The 16,816-nt window shown below is 45.6% G+C and overlaps 2 protein-coding genes across 6 annotated transcripts in view; one reads left to right on the plus strand and one right to left on the minus strand.

The window, feature by feature from the left end:
• On the minus strand, nucleotides 1-2,949 carry JAGN1 (jagunal homolog 1). Of its 2 annotated transcripts, XM_020887516.2 has the most exons (3): nucleotides 2,697-2,758; nucleotides 2,029-2,148; nucleotides 1-939 (listed from the first exon to the last, which is right to left on the minus strand). In XM_020887516.2, exons 2-3 carry the CDS (start codon nucleotides 2,046-2,048, stop codon nucleotides 477-479), a joined length of 483 nt encoding a protein of 160 aa, XP_020743175.1. In that variant the 5' UTR covers nucleotides 2,049-2,148; nucleotides 2,697-2,758; the 3' UTR covers nucleotides 1-476. The 2 variants fall into 2 exon arrangements, with proteins under 2 accessions (XP_020743175.1, XP_020743174.2); XM_020887515.2 differs by lacking the exon at nucleotides 2,029-2,148 and having other exon boundaries at nucleotides 2,697-2,949.
• Nucleotides 2,245-16,816, plus strand: part of LOC110133507 (mitochondrial mRNA pseudouridine synthase RPUSD3) — a 27,937-nt gene continuing 13,365 nt past the window's right edge. The window contains exons 1-8 of one of the 4 annotated variants that reach the window (XM_070455578.1): nucleotides 2,245-2,421; nucleotides 4,842-4,932; nucleotides 7,571-7,818; nucleotides 9,390-9,467; nucleotides 10,333-10,486; nucleotides 13,029-13,187; nucleotides 13,272-13,456; nucleotides 16,174-16,732. In XM_070455578.1, coding sequence (XP_070311679.1) covers nucleotides 7,721-7,818; nucleotides 9,390-9,467; nucleotides 10,333-10,486; nucleotides 13,029-13,187; nucleotides 13,272-13,456; nucleotides 16,174-16,336 — 837 coding nt within the window. In that variant the 5' untranslated portion in view covers nucleotides 2,245-2,421; nucleotides 4,842-4,932; nucleotides 7,571-7,720 and the 3' untranslated portion in view covers nucleotides 16,337-16,732. Of the gene's footprint in view, nucleotides 2,422-4,841; nucleotides 4,933-7,570; nucleotides 7,819-7,872; nucleotides 7,966-8,976; nucleotides 8,997-9,389; nucleotides 9,468-10,332; nucleotides 10,487-13,028; nucleotides 13,188-13,271; nucleotides 13,457-16,173; nucleotides 16,733-16,816 lie in introns of those variants that run through there. The other 3 variants (XM_020887506.2, XM_020887511.2, XM_070455577.1) reach the window with 3 other exon arrangements.

A 16,816-nucleotide genomic window follows, 5' to 3' on the forward strand; every position in this document is an offset into this window, starting at 1 on the left:
GACTAGGCAGTTGTAACTTTATTGAGGTTCTTTTAATTAAAAGGTTTCACAGTAGAGACCAACGCCTGCAGGGGGAGCAGCCTTCCAGATGTTTCCTGCTCCATGACCCGTTGATTGAAGGACAATTTGACTGATTTCCTATCTCCTTCAGTTTTGACGGGAAGGGGTGATGGATGGAAGTGGAGAGAATGACCAAGAAGACGTCAGGATGAAAAACTCAGAAGGACCTCAACTTCAACCAGCTGAAGTTTGTTTCACAGCTGTTGATCACCCAGTTCCACCAACCAGGAATAAATGAAACAGTTCCACCACCAGCTGACGGCAACAGAAGGGGCTCTGCAGAACTCCGGTTTAGTTTGCACTAGTTGCCAACATCGCAGCCACCAAAGGAGATTTTAGAGCAGCCCCTTTACCCTCTCAGTTCACTGGGTGGGAGGCCCAGGCTTCACCTCACACAGCAGTCCATCAAGCAGGCTTCATTTACGCTTCTTCTCCTGTGTGCTCGTGAACCAAGAGTCTAGGAGCTTCTTGCTGTAGTATAACTGCCAGCCGTGCACTTGGACCGCCAGCACCAACACCAGATACATGACGGAGACGGCGGAAAAACCAAAGAGGAAGCGGTAGGCCTTGCCATGGCGGTAGAGCTGTTGTGCAGCAGGGAACATCTCCATGCTGCCATAAATGAGGGGGGCAATGGAGAAGAGCCCCATACTGATCATGGAGAGCACCAGGTAGCTAATGTTGTTGCGGGGGAAGGAGAGGAGGCCCAGGAGGGAGGGTACAATGCTTAGCAAATAGGGGTATTCCCACTGATAGGGCATGGCCACCTGATCATGAGACAAGAGCCTCAGATGTCCCACACTCATCTTGGCAACCAGCAGCAGCCATATGACCAGATGCACGTAGATCAGCTTCTTGATTTCATACTTGAGGGTCACACTGTGGGGCAGAGCAGAGGGAGAAGTATCTTTCATTTAGAGTTTTCTGACATCAGCTGTATGTCAAGCAATTGTACTGGACACAGGGATACAGATATAAATAAGGTATAGTTCCTGCCTGGAGGCTGGGAACAAGGTAGAGGAAGAAAAAGGTAATTACAAACAAACTAGAAAAACTCTTGTAAATCTATGTTGCAAAATATATGGGATCACAGGAAGGAGTAATCAATTCTGACTGAAATGAGTTGACTGAGAAGGCTATCTAGACAAGGGTGATGTCTGAGCTAGGCTCTGAGAGGTAGGTGGAGACAGACATTCTGAGCAGAGGTAATAGCATGTAGGCAAAACGGCACAAACATTTGTGTTCCAGGAGAGCAAATGGCTGGGGGTGGAAGGACTACACTGTGGGAGGGAGGGGAGTAGCGGGATATGAAGTTGCAAAGACTGACTCAGTCATTTGAAAGACAGAAGAGTAACTCAGGGCTGTGTTCAGAAAGAAAACTCTGGGGAATTTCCTGGCAATCCAGTGGTTAGAACTCAGTGCTTTCAGTGCCAAGGACCCAGGTTCAACCCCTGGTCAGGGAACTAAGATCCTGCAATCTGCACTGTGCGGCCATTAAAAAAAGAAAGAGAACTCTGATGGTAGCATAGGAGTATAGCCTATGGAATGAGGTATTGGCAGCAAAGAAACCAACTCAGGCTGTCCATACTTCTTCAGGTAAATATTTTTCTTCTAAAATAAGCAAATTTTCCCTTATTCTTTGAATTTTCTTAGGTCCTAAATATATCCCCTTCACATCTCCAGAGGGCAGAGTTTCTGCTCTAGACAGGCATGAAAATGCTAGCTTGGGTTGTGAGGTTCCCTTGGGTCTAAGCATAAGAATAAAGTGAGGTTCCAAAGAGCTTGTCATTCTTTAAAATTCTGGGAAAAAACACGTGGAAAAGAGTCTGAGAGACTTCAATGGATTTAAGGAATGAAAACCTCTAAATTAAAAAATATATCTATATCTATATATAGATATAGATATTTAATAGAAAGTTCAGAAAGGTGTGTGTGTGTCGGGGGCGGGGCGGGGGGGAGATCAGTCACCTGTAGACTTCAAGCTCCATGAAGGCAGGGATCAGATTTGTTGTTTGTCAATAAATTTTTACTGAAGGTAGAACATGAATACGAAGACCAGGGCTGCTTTCGCTATTATATTCTCAGTGCCTAACACAATGCATGATGGGTAGAAGGTAAATAAATATTTGTTGAACAAATAAACGAACGCAGAACTATCCCTTACAAGACGGGGGTGGGGGGGTGGGGAGGGGTGTTCCATAAAATTCATTTGAGGCAGACAAAGTCTCGGCTTTAGGGTCCACACCCCAAAACGACCCCAAATTTAACAGCTACCGCATACTGGGCAGACTTCTGTGCTGGATTTTATGTTACATTCTCACGAGATTATTGGCTCACCAATTCTTCCTCAAGACCAAAAAGGTAGATTAAAGTGAAGCTCAATTAAGAATTAGGTTCCCGAGGTCGGAGCCGGGCCAACATAACCACGACCCAGGGCCCGGGCTCCCTCAAAGTACAGGGGATCAAAGGGTGGGACTCACAGCAATGACGGGGCTTCCCGGGATTGGGGGCGGGTCCTGGACCGTGCCAGGAGGAGGGGACTTGGGAGGTGCCCGAGAGCGGGCTGGGGAGCAAAACCCTGAGACCAGGCCGGCATTGCGTTTCTGGCCCTGCGGGCTCCTCGCCTCACTTCATACCTCATCTGGTAGTGCGTGGCGACGCGCTCCCGATGCTGAAAGTCGCTGCCGTCAGTGCCGGCCGCTCGCGGGCCTGCCCGAGACGCCATCTTCCCCGCCGAGACTCCTGGAGCCCCTCAAGCCGACGAACTGCCGTGACTACTGTTCCCAACTGCCTGCAGACCCTGTTCGTATAGCTTCAGCTCAGCCAACCCAACAGTCTAGCGCTTCTTTGAAGACAACTTCCGGCCTCTCTGTCTCTGGAGACCAACTCTGTGGTCACGTCCCTGCGCACGCGTACGCGAGCGTTTCCCGTCTCCGCTCCTCCCTGGCGGTCTCTCGCCAGGCTTTGGAGCGCTCAGAAAATTAACTCATAGCGTTTGCGGTTTTCGCCAAGGGCTGGAGATAATTCTCCAGTCTCTCGAGCACGTTCACTTCCTTAAACTCGAATTCAAGTTTCAGACGTCTCTTTCCCCACTTCTCAGATGGGGAAACTGATGCCTGGAAGGGATCTGTGACTCTCTCAAGAGCATGCATCTTCCACATTGTTTCAAAGTATCTCCCCACAGATTAATCTCTGCAAGAAGAAATGGTAACTTCACAGTGAAGAAACCTGGCAGGCACCGCGTTAACTAAATACTTGCCCACGAGTGAGACAGACTCCTTATGCCTCCTGATATAACTGAGGACCAGCATCACTAATGTGATGATAGTCAAAGTCGCTCAGTCGAGTCTGACTCTTTGCCATTCCATGGACTATAGTCCATGGAATTCTCCAGGCCAGAATACGGCAGTGGGTAACCTTTCTCTTCTCCAGAGGATCTTCCCAACCCAGGGATCAAACCCAGGTCTCCTGCATCGCGAGCGGATTCTTTACCAGCTGAGCCACATGGGAAGCCCAAGAATACTGCAGTGTACCCTATCCCTTCTCCAGCGGATCTTCCCTACTCAGGAATTGAACAGGGGTCTCCCGCATTGCAGGCGGATTCTTTAGCCATCCGGGAAGCTGATACCTTATTTGATATTTCTGCCCAAAATAGTTGGCCAGAATCTAATCATGAAGAGACAGACAGATAAACTCAAATTGAGGGACATTCTACAAAGTAACTGAACTATACTTTTTTTTTTTTTTTTAAAGCATGGAATGGATGATTTTCTCTGGGACTTTGAACTTCCAAAGTCCTGTGCTTTATTTTTTTGTTTTTCCATTTATTTTTATTAGTTGGAGGCTAATTACTTTACATCATTACAGTAGTTTTTGTCATACATTGAAATGAATTAGCCATAGATTTACATGTATTCCCCATCCCGGTCCCCCCTCCCACCTCCCTCTCCACCCGGTCCCTCTGCGTCTTCCCAGTGCACCAGGCCCGAGCACTTGTCTCATGCACCCAACCTGCGCTGGTGATCTGTTTCACCCCAGATAATATACATGTTTCAATGCTGTTCTCTTGAAACATCCCACCCTCGCCTTCTCCCAGAGTCCACAAGTCAGTTCTATACATCTGAGTCTCTTTTTCTGTTTTGCATATAGGGTTATTGTTACCATCTTTCTAAATTCCATATATATGTGTTAGTATACTGTAATGGTCTTATACTTTTTAAAACTGTCAAGGCCATGAAAGAAATTAGGAAGAGGCAGAAGGCAGAGCAGTGGTAGCCAAGGACTGGGAGGAGAAGGAATGGGGACGTGCTTCATGGGTACAGACATGAGAAAGATGAAAAAGTTCTGGAGGTGAATGTGCTGATGGTTGCACAACTGTGTAAATAAACTTCATGCCACTGAACTGTACACTTAAAAAATGTTAATTTTATGTTATGTACATTTTACCGCAAGAAAAAAATACATAAAATAAGAATTTCAAAATTACATTTACTGAAAAAAACTGAAGAATCTTTTCATATGTTGAGTCATTGGCATTTCATTTCCCTGAACTGTGTTCATATTCTTTGTCCATTTTTTCTACTGCATTGTTGGTCTTGTTGATTTATATAGATAGCAGAGATAGAGAATCTCTTCTTTAATATTAGTTGCCATATATTTTTCCTATGCATTGTATGTCTTTTGACTTTACTCATGGTATTACAAGTTTAAGATGCAGAATAGTTTTTTAATATGGTTGAATATATAATCTTCTCTTTTTTTGCTTCTCAATTTTGATTCAGAACTAGAGTCCTCCACTCCAAGATGTTCAAATAATTTTATGCATTTCAGCATTTAAGAACCATGCTCAGAAATCTGCCTCCACAACTAGAGGTGAGCTCTGAAGAGATAGATATGAACTGAGTTATCAACCCAGGTGTTTGGCAAAGGGTAAAACTCAAGAAATACTCGCTGAGTACATAAATTCCAAATGATCCAAAATCATCCTCTTCTAAGGACCATGAAGAATCCTCAGGGTCACTCAGCAGTTCTTCACCACCCCCACCCCCACCCCTCTGGCTTTAGCTTGTGCTTATCTTGGTCTTTTCTGTGTGTGATTTCCATGATGTTCGTCAGACTGCTTCTGAGTCATCCATTGGCTTATCGTGAGACACTAAACAAATACTGGATGTTCAATAAATATTTGAGGCATGAATGTTCTAGGGAGGGGCCCTAACAGTTTCCCCAGAACTTCTTCCCTGAAATATCAGTACTTTTCTTCTGCTCTTAGTCTGCCTTAAAGTTTAGTGATTTGTGTTCCGTCCTCTCACCCTGCCCATTCCCTTCTCAAATCCTTTGCACTGATGTTTCCTTTGCCTTGAATGCACCCCCACCTCCACCCCACCCCCGACCCCAGCACTTCAAAAGACTGGCTTCCAGTCCCAGGTGGAACACAATAGACTGAATGTTTGTGTCCCCCTGCTCCACATCCATTTGTATGTTGAAACCTAATCCCCAATGTGATGGTATTTGGGGGTGGGATTTTGGGGAGGTGGGATTGTTGTTTAGTTGCTAAGTCGTGTCCAACTCTTTTGTGACCACATGGACTATAGCCCACCAGGCTCTCTGTCCATGGGATTTCCCAGGCAAGAATACTGGACTGGGTTGCCAGTCCCTTCTCCAGGGGATCTTCCCGACCCAGGGATCAAACCTGCATCTCCTGCAGGTTCTGGAATCTGGCAGGCAGATTCTTTACCACTAGCCACCAAGGAAGCCTCGGGAGGTGGAATCAGTGTCCTAGTGAAAGAGATTCCCTTGCTCCTTCTACCAGGTATGGATCCCAAGAGAAGACAGGTGTCTGGGAACCAGGAAGTGGGTCCTCACCAGACATGGAATCTACCAAAACCTTGATCTTGGACTTGTCAGCCTCCAGAACTATAAGAAGTAAACTTTTGATGTTTATAAGTCACCAATTTATGGCTTTCTGAATAGCAGCCCAAACAGACCAAGACACTTCAGATCTTCAAAAGATTGACTTCTCACCAGTCATCATTTAGCTGAAAGTTCACCTCTGAGGTCTTTCCTGAGCCCATAGGCCAATCTAGCTCTCCAGCCAGTTGCTGTCACATCACTTTATGTTGTATTCTTCCAAGAACATCATTCTCTGAAACTATCTTGATTATCTGCATATTTGTTCATGGTCTGAGTTCCCCCTTCCTTCAGGAATGTCAGCTTCTTTAAGTATGTGACAAGGTTGTCTTGTTTCCTGCTGTATTCTCAGCCCTAGGAGGGGTAGTATACAGTAAATGCCTAATAAGTATTTGCTGAATGAATGAATAATGGTTGTCTGCAAGCTTCTCTAGGGAAGGGTTTAGATGTAGTAATAAGATGGTGATGATGATAGCTATTTTTTGAGCCTGAAGGATGCACTAAGCTTTATATCAAGGACTTTTCATGATTATTCTTCATGACAACCCAATGGGGTAGGAGCTATTTTTAATCGCTATTGGTCAGATCCAGCTGAAGCTTACATGAATTATATCAGACAGCTAGTGCTGGTTGCTGGTTTTCAAAATAGGGTCCCTAAGTAGCCGCAGCTTCAGCATCACCTTGGAACCTTGGAACATCACCGTGTAATCAGAAATATACGTTCTTAGACTCCACCCCAGACATACTGAGTCAGAAACTCTGTGATGAAGCCCAGCAATCTGATTTTTAACAAATCTTCCATGTGATTCTGACTCACTAGTGTGAAAAATTATCATTAAAAAGAAAGATGAGGTTGAACCCCTTTTTTAAAAACAGCTTTATTGAGAGAGAACTCATATACCATACACACTTAGGTGAGTACAATCCATTGGTTTTTATTATATTTACAGGGTTGTGTAACCTCCAAATAGATTTGGTGCAATCACCAAAATAGACGGGGATTAGATTAATAAATTAAAACATTTTTTGTCTCCCCTAAGAGAAACCCCATACCCACTAACAGTCCCCATTCCCTCTGCATTCCCCAGCCACAGCCCTAAATAACCACTGATTAATTTTTTGTCCTTATGATTTTGCCTACTCTGGACATTTCATACAAATGAGATGATACAAACATATATTAATATGTGATCTTTTGTGATTGGCTTCTTCCACTTTGCACAATGTGTTCAATGTTCATCCATGTACTGTAGCAGCATATATACTTTTGATTGACAAATAATATTCCATTTATGGAAACCACATTTTGCCTGTTATGAATAACACTATGAACATTCACGTATAAGTTTTTGTGTGGATATAGATTTTCATTTCCCTTGGAACTTCAAATATAACTCCAAATATTATGTATATGTAGAATTGCTGGATCACAGATCTTATTCTTAAGCACTATGTATTTCAGCTGGTGTTAATTATTATTATTAAATCTTCTGCTATTATTAAATAATTATGTTATCAGTAACACCAATATTTGTTTATTAAGAATCTCTGTTGCAAAGCCCTTTACTTGTATTAATACAGATCCTTACCTTAGCCCTTTAAGACAGGAATCGTCATCCCTGTTGAACGGATGAGAGAGACTGTGGCTCCAGGAGGTTAAGGCAGCTTGTCTACACTCAAACAGCTAACACAAGTAGAGCGGGGATCACAATTCACATTGGCCTGTTTTCCTGTGCCCTCTGTACCCAATGCGATGTTCTGGGCCATACCCTGCCCCAAAGCTTTCGAAACATGCATACACCCTTCCTTTCTGGCTTTTTCTGGAAGTGAGGCTGGCCTGCCATCCCAAGGGTAAGTGTCTTACACTCAGTGCCCACGCTCTCTTCCAGCTGGGGCTGAAGGCCGGGGGAGGGGCTGCCCTGGGAGCTGGAAATAAAGCGGAGGGAGGCTTGGGCTGAGTAGGGCAGGATTGGAAGGTTAAAAGGCTGTGAGCTGGAGGTAAGGAGTTTTACATTCTGGGTTTTTTTGTTTGGGTTTGGGTTTGGTTTTGGCTCCTGGAGAACAGGTGAAGTGGGGCTTGGCAGTTTTGTGATTGGGGGTGAGGAGTGAGGCTGGAGCAAGCTGAAGGGGAAAGTGCTGTGTCGGGGCAGAGGGCTTTCCCAGTCAGGCTGGCCTGGGGAGGCCCCCACATTGTCAAAAGGAAAGACTAGGGAGGGGCCTGTGCTCCATATATACCTTGAGCTCCTTGCTCTGCACCAGGCCCGGTCTGCGGTCTGCGCTGGGGTGGAAACAGGAGAGCATTTCAGGGTGAGGCACCCAGGGAGAGGTTGGAGGGAGTGTGGCAGAAGCGGACACCGAGGCCCACCTGGCTGGGAAGAAGGAAGTGTAGGATGGAGGGAAATTCTGTGAGCGATCACAGAATGCAGTTAAACTTGGCCTTCAAGGATGCAAAGCTTTAGCCCTGGGCTGGAGGGAGGCACTGCTGGTGGAGGAACTGGCTGCAGGAAGGCTTGGATCAGGCAGGCTCAGGAGAGAAGGGCTGGCAGGTCAGCCCAGGGCTGTCGGCTAGAGCTGTGCTGCCCAGGATGGCTGCCAGCAGCTCGCAGCCCCGGTGGTTGTGTACATCTAAATCAGTTAACGTTCAATAATATTAAAATCCAGCTTCTCAGTCATACTAGCCACACTTCAAGTGCTCAATAGCCATGTTAGGGTAGCAGCTCCAGTATTAGAACCGATATAGAACCCACCATGGTAGAAAGTCCCTTTGGCCAGTGGGAAGCCTCAGGAGGGGTTTGGATTGCTCAAGGAGCCACTGGAAAGAGCAGGCTTAGTCTTCGGGGTGCCTGGCCTGGAGGTCTCTGGATGACAGGTGAGGGAAGGTCCCCAGCACTAAGGTGGTGTGACTAGCTTCCTGCCAGCGTAAAGTGGACTCTGTCCCCAAGGACGGAAACTAACTGAGCAGGGCCTCTTCACTTCGACTCGGGCTCCCCGATCAGTGTGACGGGAGCCAGGGGTCAGAGAAACATGGAGTGAGTGGTGCCGGGGAGGGAGGCATGGCTGCTGAGGGGGGCTGAGCCTGGGCACTGAGGGGATCTCCAACTTGGTCACAGTGGTCTACTGGGGTTGGACAGGAGAAGGGCTGGGGGAGGTGTGTATGAGCTGCAAGGGGAAACCAGAGTGGAGGCCTGATAGATGGAGGTGGGGTTGCACTGTTTCAAAAAACAAGAGAGGACTTCCCTGGCATCCATTGTTTAAGACTCCCAACTTCCACTGCAGAGGGGGTGGGGTTCGATCCCTAATCAGGGAACTAAGACCCCGCATGCCCAGTGGGGTGGCCAAAATAACTTAAAAAAAAAAAAAAAAGATGAGAGAGAGAGAAGCCTCTCATCCCCTGCAATGGGCTATCTCTGCTTCCTTTCCAGGCCCAACACTATCCAGCTGACAAAGATGGAATACGCCATGAAGTCGCTCAGCCTTCTCTACCCTAAGTCCCTCTCCAGGTGAGGAAAGCCAAGTGGGGAAGGAAAGGGGAACTAACATGCTCTGTAGGGCAGACCTTGATAGAGAAGTCACCTGGCATCTTGTTCAAATGCAGATGCTGATTTAGGAGGTCTGGAGTGGGATCCTTCCACAATTCCCCAGGAGATATTAAGGCTGCTGCCTCCTCCCAATCCTCATATCACACCCTGAGTAGAAACAGGGAGTCACTGCTTAAGTTTTTGATTCTTGATCTCACTTAAAGTTCACCACAATTTTGAGAAGCGGGGATTATTATGCCACATTAATAGGCAGGGCACCTGAGGCACAGGGTGGGTGCTCTCTTGGAGCAAATGTGTAGAGAAGCCAAGATTTGAACTTGGGTCTGCCTGACTCCAAAATCTAGGTTCCCTGCAGTCCTTTGGTTCTCCATTGTGTATCTGAGTTCAAAACTGTCTTATCCTGACCTCAGCTTTGCCGTTTCATCACACATTACAGATGATAAGAAGGAGGCCGAGAGAGGAAAGTAGTAACTGGGCATAGGCTGGGCCACCTTCTGTCACTGGCTACTTGTCACGGTCTGAGACCCGGCAGCATCAATGTCACTCGGGAACTCATCACATATGTAACATCTCAGACCTCGCCCAGACCTACTGAATCGGAGCCTGCATTTTAACAAGATCCCCAGGGGACATATATGTCCACGAAAGTTTAAGATGCACTGATCCAGCAGGCTTTTAAGGAAGACCAGGCAGAGCAGACTGGGTGGGTGACAGGGGAAGAGGAGCATGCTGAGCTGAGCCTAGAGAACTGGGGAGTGAGCTACCCTGAGGTGGAAGGGCTGGAGGGCAGCGGACAGCCCATGCTGATGCTCCCTATGACTCCCAGGTGCACGGCAGTGAGCACTTCGGTGGTGACCCAGCAGCAGCTGTCGGAGCCCAGTGCAGAGGCCCCCAGGGCCCGGCCCTGCAGAGTAACCACTGCTGACCGGGGTGTGAGGAAGGGCATCATGGTGCACAGTCTTGAAGACCTCCATGTCAAGGTAGGCACGGGCCTGCCTCCACACAGCTCACCGTGGGGACCTTGGTTGAGAGGTGGCAGCTGATAGCTGCCTCTGGCCTTGGTGTCATGAGGTAGGACTTCAGTAGGGATGGAGTTCCTAAGAAAGATACGCTCTGAAAAATACCACTGGCCTGTTGTTAGCATCAGATGGTAATGCACTGCCTTCCTCCTGTCACCAGACAGACAGACTCCAGATGGGCACCATCAGCCTACTGAAGTTGCCATCAGAAAGGAAATCTTGGCCTTCCCTGGTGGTCCAGTGGTTAAGACTGTGCTTCCAATGCAGGGGGCCTGGGTTCAATCCCTGGAGGGGGAAAGGTCCCACATGCCCCTTGGCATGGAGAAAAAAACTTTTTTCAATTGAAAAAAAAAAATTAAAACTATTGATCAGTAAGGTTCCAGAGAGGAAACCAAGGACACATAATACTGATGGGTGGGAGTAACAGTGGGCAAGAATGACACCCTTCCCCATCTCCACGCTCCCCCTCCACTTGGTTGGGAGTAACTTATCCTAGTTATTCCTTCTTTTTAAAAAAAAAAATTATTTATTTATTCCTTTTGGCTGCACTGGGTTTTTGTTGCTGCGCAGGCATTTGTCTAACTGAGGCAACAGGAGTTACTCACTAGCTGTGATGTGCAGGCTTCTCATTATGGTGGCTTCTCTTGTTGCAGAGCATGGGCTCCAGGGTGCTGGGGCTTCAGCAGTTGCCCAAGAGCTGAGGCTTGATAGTTGTGGTACATGGGCTTAGTTGTTCCACAGCATGTGGGATCTTCCCGGACCAGGGATCAAACTTGTGCCTCCTACACTGGCAGGCGGATTCTTTACCACTGGGCCACCAGGGAAGCCCCTAATCATTCCTTCTTATAAAGACACCTTTCCTTCTTAAAGTCTCATTAGGATTAGGGCCCACTCTAATGCCTCACTTTAATGTAATTACTTCTGTAAAGACTCTATCTCCAATTATAGTCACATTCTGAGGTTTGGGGATTAGGACTTCAGTATATGAATTTCATGGGGATACCATTTAGCCCATAATACATAAGAATCAAGCGGATATAACTGAAGGAAGAAATAAATCCATGTATCTGTGGTCAATTGATTTTTGACAGAATGCCAAGGTTATTCAATGGAGAAAGGGTAGTCTTTTCAACAAATGGTGCTGAGTCAATGGGCTGTGCAAATGCCAAAGAATCAAGTTGGATCCTTCCCTCATATTATGTATAAAATTAATTCAAAGTGGATCAAACACCTAAATGCAGAGCTAAAACTATAAAATCCTTAGAAGAAAACATAGGAATAAGAGTACATAACGTTGGTTTCTTAGATATGGCACTAAACCTCGAAGCAACCAAAGGGAAAAAGTTGGACTTTATCAACACTAAGAACTTTTGTGCATCAAAGGACACTAACAAAAAATGAAAAGATAATCCACAGAATGGGTGAAAATATTTGCAAATCACATATCTGATAAGGGTCCAGTATCAAGAATATATAAAGAACTCTTAAAAGAGGATCTACTTGAAAATGGCAAAAAATCAGAATAGATGTTTTTCCAAAGAAGATGTACAAGTGGCTAATAACACATGAAAAGATGCTCAACATCCTTAGTCATTAGGAAAATGAAAATAAAAAACACTTCATAACATTAGAATAGCTAAAATGAAGACAGATAATACCAAGTGTTGGTAAGGATGTGGAGAAGTTGCTAGTGGGAATATTAAATCATGCAACTGCTTTGAAAAACAGGTTGGTAGTTCTCTAAAAAGAGTAAACATAGAGTTATTACAGGACCTAGAAACTCCAATCCTAGGTATATATCCAGGAAAATTGAGAAGATATGTCACACAAAAATGTGTACATGAAAGTGCAAAGCACCATTATTTATGATACTCAAAAAGTAGAAGCAACCTATATGTTCATCAGTTGAAGAATGGATTAAAAATGTAGCATATCTATTAAGTGGAATATTATTCAGCCATAAAAAAGTAAATAATCATGCTGAAACACAGATTAACTTTGAAAACTTGCTAAGTGAAAGAAGCCATTTATATGAAATGTCCAGAACAGACAGATCCATAGAGACAGAAAGGAGAGGTTGCCAAGGGTGAGGAAATGAGAGTAACAGTTAGTGGGTACTAGGTTTCTCTTTGAGTAAATATGGGATTGAAAATATTTTGAAATTAGATAGTGGTGATAGCTGCAGAACTTTGTGAATATAGTAAAAACTACTGGATTGTGTACTTTTCAAAGAGTGAGTTTTATGACATGTGAATTATATATCAATTAAAAGTTGTATATGTGACTCCCATTATATTTTTATTGGGCAGCACTATTCTAGAATATTAGCCATGAAGTCAGATAAGGAATACCATGACATAGGTTCTTTGGATGGTGACCCCACAGCAAGAACTCTGGGTTTCAGTCCCATCCTATAAAACCCGGCTCACTCATTCTGTCCCTGGCAGCAACCAGCTCTGTGGCTACATATGACGGCAAGAGCATCACTTACCTTATTCCCCAGGTCCGGGATACCCTGATGCTGGCAGACAAGCCTTTCTTTCTGGTGCTGGAGGAAGATGGCACAACTGTAGAGACAGAAGAGTATTTCCAATCCCTGGCAGATGACACCGTATTCATGGTCCTCCACAAGGGGCAGAAATGGCAGCCCCCATCAGAACAGGTGACATCCCACCTGCGTGGGAGAATATTGGGAGCTTAGGAGAAATCCTTGAGGGATGCCAACCACACACTTGTCTTGATGCAGAGCACTAGGTACCAGCTCGCCCTCTCCCGCAAGCCTGCCAAGATCGATGTGGCCCGAGTAACCTTCGACCTATACAAGGTGAACCCACAGGACTTCATTGGCTGCCTGAACGTGAAGGCAACTCTCTATGGCACATACTCCCTGTCCTATGATCTGCACTGCTCCGGGGCCAAGCGCATCATGAAGTGAGTGAATTGGGATTAGCTGGGGCTGGGGTGGGTACACAGCAATGGGAGCGGCCCTATCCTCTCCCATGTACCCTCAGCCTTCTGGGAGCCTGGGACTGGTGTTGATGCTGACAAACCATGACAGTTAGCATTTGTCTAGGACTTCATGGCTGCGCTCATGTTTTAGTATATTGTAGTGTATACCAAAGGGATTCATACACTCCTGCTGGTGGAATCTGGATACATTTAGCTTTCCTAATCACCTTCCACTATAACAACTAATTATTTTTCACCTAAAATAGTTAACTTTTCCTAGGTAATCTTCTAACCAACTTTTAAAAGGTGAACATGTGTCAAAAATTTTACTGAACCCAATTAAGGAGAGAACCAGCAAGAAGTTACAATCAGTTCAAAATCCCACTCGTGTATAGATTCATCAAGAATGCTGACCTAAATTTATAAATACAAACCTGGATTTTTCCATGGGTGTGGGAGGGATGAAATAACTGTCCTTCCATAGATCAGAATTAATCTGCAGTTTATATGTAATCATCATTTATATATCTAATACATTTCAAAAAAAATCTTTTTACTTTACTTTTGAAAGTCTAATCAAGTATTGAAGGAAGCATGGGAATATGTTATTAAAGTACAGGTATGGTGGTGGTTCCCAAATTCAGTTGCTCCAAGCGGTGCTCTAGAGAACACTTACCCCATTAAGCAAATGTAGCCAACTAGTTCAAAACCACAAAGCTGGCCTCTTGCCAGTTAGTTCTGACAGATGCCGCTTCCCAGTTGCTTCATTTACTGTTTACTGAGCACTCTCTATGTGCCTGACCCTATGCTGTGAGCTGGAGATGCAGGGATAAACAAGTCAGAGCAAGCTCCCAGAGGGCAAGAATTTTTGTAGCCTCCAGTTCCTTGGTGAATGCTGTGTCAGCTGGTAATATAGCATTAATTCAAATAATGGGAGAAGCAATGAAAATACATATGAATTGTCATTCACAGTGGGCTTCTGAGAAATCCTCCTCTGGGTCTCCAGAGTTCTGCCAGAAGGTATGAGGCTAGAGCATAGCAGACTTTCTTGGCTTTCCGAGTTTATTCTCTGCATTTGCAGTCTGCAATGAGGGACCTGAGGCTGCGGGGTCCTGCCTGCCGCAGATGACGCTCAGCGGCAGGCTTAGGCCTGGTTCTGTGGCAAGACGTTCCATTTTCCTCCTGCCCCATATCATGTCCCCTCTTGATCTGGGCTTGCTGCCAACAGTCTGCAGGTTGCAAAATCTAGAGCAAGAAGTTTCAGTCTTTAAACTCCATCCGTCTAGGGGAAGTGGGACTCTGACCTAAACACAGTAAGGCATACTGGTACCGAAAAACAATAATGATAGCGAGCTGGAATCCCTGGAATGATTTAAGGGTGTCAGTAAGTGTTTTTTCTTTAATGGTGGTAAAATAGACATACCATCAAGTTTACCATTTTAACCACTTTTTTTTTTAAGTATAAAATTCAGTGACATTAAGTACATTCATAATATTGTGCAATGGTCACTTGTACATACATTTCCCAGAACTTTTCATCATCCCAAACTATAACTCTGTACCCATTAAATACTCACTGTGTCCGCCCTGCTCAGCCATACTTACCTCTGTTCTCCTGGCTCTGTTAATTTTCTTATTGTAGGCAACTCATGTAAGTAGGATCATACAACACTTGCCCTTTGGTGTCTGGCTTATTTCACTTAGCATCATGTTTTCAAAGTTCATCTATATTGTAGCATGTGTCAGAATTTCATTCCTATCTATGTCCAGATGGCTAGTTTGAAGCCTCAAATCTCTAATCTGAGAAATGGGTATTCTTCTCGGGTACAGCCTTTAAATTTCTGAAGGATTTTCCTGTACAGATGTTCATGGTTCAAACTGTCTTTCTATCCCCCTCCACCTCAATCATAAGTTTCATTTATTGAATGAAGGTTAACAGAAGACAAATTTTAATGTCAGCCAGGAAGAATTCATTTTCCTTTTGTTTTCTTCTCCCCACTAGGACTAGACACCTGTGGTGACCCTCTTTCAAACAGATTTGGATGAGAATTTGGTTAAAGTAGTCAAGCACTCAACCACCTAGTCTTGACCCCACGTCTCCCCTCTTCTTCTACACATCAGGCCCCGTATTAAACGATTTATATTATTTCAACCTCCTTAACCCGGTGTGGGATCAAAGTGGTGTGACCCAGATGAGGCTGGTGCAGCTCAGAGCTATAGCAGTTTGCCACGCTAGTCACAGCCGGTGAGACTGGGTGAGAACTCAAGCCTGTCTGACTGGAGTTCTGTCAGTGCACCGCAGCGCCAGGCAGGGAGATCGTCGCATCCAGCACTCTGAAAACTACCTAGATTACAAATGTCTTGGTAACACTTCTGTCTAGAACAGAGGTGATGAATGGGCAGAGTCATGTGACGTAGATCCATCTGGCTGATCCAAAGTTATTAGATCCATCTAATCATCTATCTGGCTGATCCAAAGATCCAACAGTATTAGAAAAATTAATTGAATTTTGCAGGAGAATACGTAGTCATCTCAGTTAAGGCAGACCCTGTCCCATCTGCTGAGGGAAGGCAACATCTGTTCTCTTTGCACCTCACTCTGCAGTTTATGAAACAGAGCCTGGGGGAGCAGGCATTTAGAGGAGGCAGGAAGGGGTTTTCTTGGTGTTCTGATCCTAACGCCTTCGCATTCCACCCAGGGAAGCTCTCCACTGGGCCCTCTTCGGCATGCGGGCCACAGGCCACATGCTGCTCGGCACCTCCTGTTACCTGCAGCAGCTCCTGGATGCCACAGAGCGGGGACAGCCCCCCAAGGGCAAAGCCACATCCCTCATCCCAACCAGTCTGAAGATGCTGCAGTGAAAGCCCAGCCAAGGACCAGACTGGGGACCCCATGCTCAGCCGGTAGCACCCACAAGCCTGGCAGCTTAGAGAGCTTCTTACCTTCCCACATCTCCCTCAGCTCTACGGGACCATGAATGAGGAAGTGGGGAGAAGGGCCTGAAACCTGGGCTGGGCCAGCCGAGGGAGAATGGAGGGCTCTTGGCCTGGCCTGACTCCTTCCTGCCCCAGGTAGCTTAGCGGACTAAGACTAGTCACTAGCAGGCAATGGCAGGGAGGCTGCCCCTCAGCAAGCTGTCTTCACATGCTACTTTCATTACACTACCTGCCTCCCAGTCTCTCATCTCAAATGCTCCTGAGTCAACCCACTTGTGTAAGATATTAGAGCGATCACAATAAACTATATATGCTGATACATTTTCTGTGCTTCTGTTCTTTACAAGGTGAGAGTATGGTTCTATCTGGAAAGGTCTAAGGGAAGACAGAACTCTGTTGTCAAAC

Source organism: Odocoileus virginianus, chromosome 26, assembly GCF_023699985.2.
Source record: "Odocoileus virginianus isolate 20LAN1187 ecotype Illinois chromosome 26, Ovbor_1.2, whole genome shotgun sequence".
NCBI classification, from domain to species: Eukaryota; Metazoa; Chordata; class Mammalia; order Artiodactyla; family Cervidae; genus Odocoileus; species Odocoileus virginianus.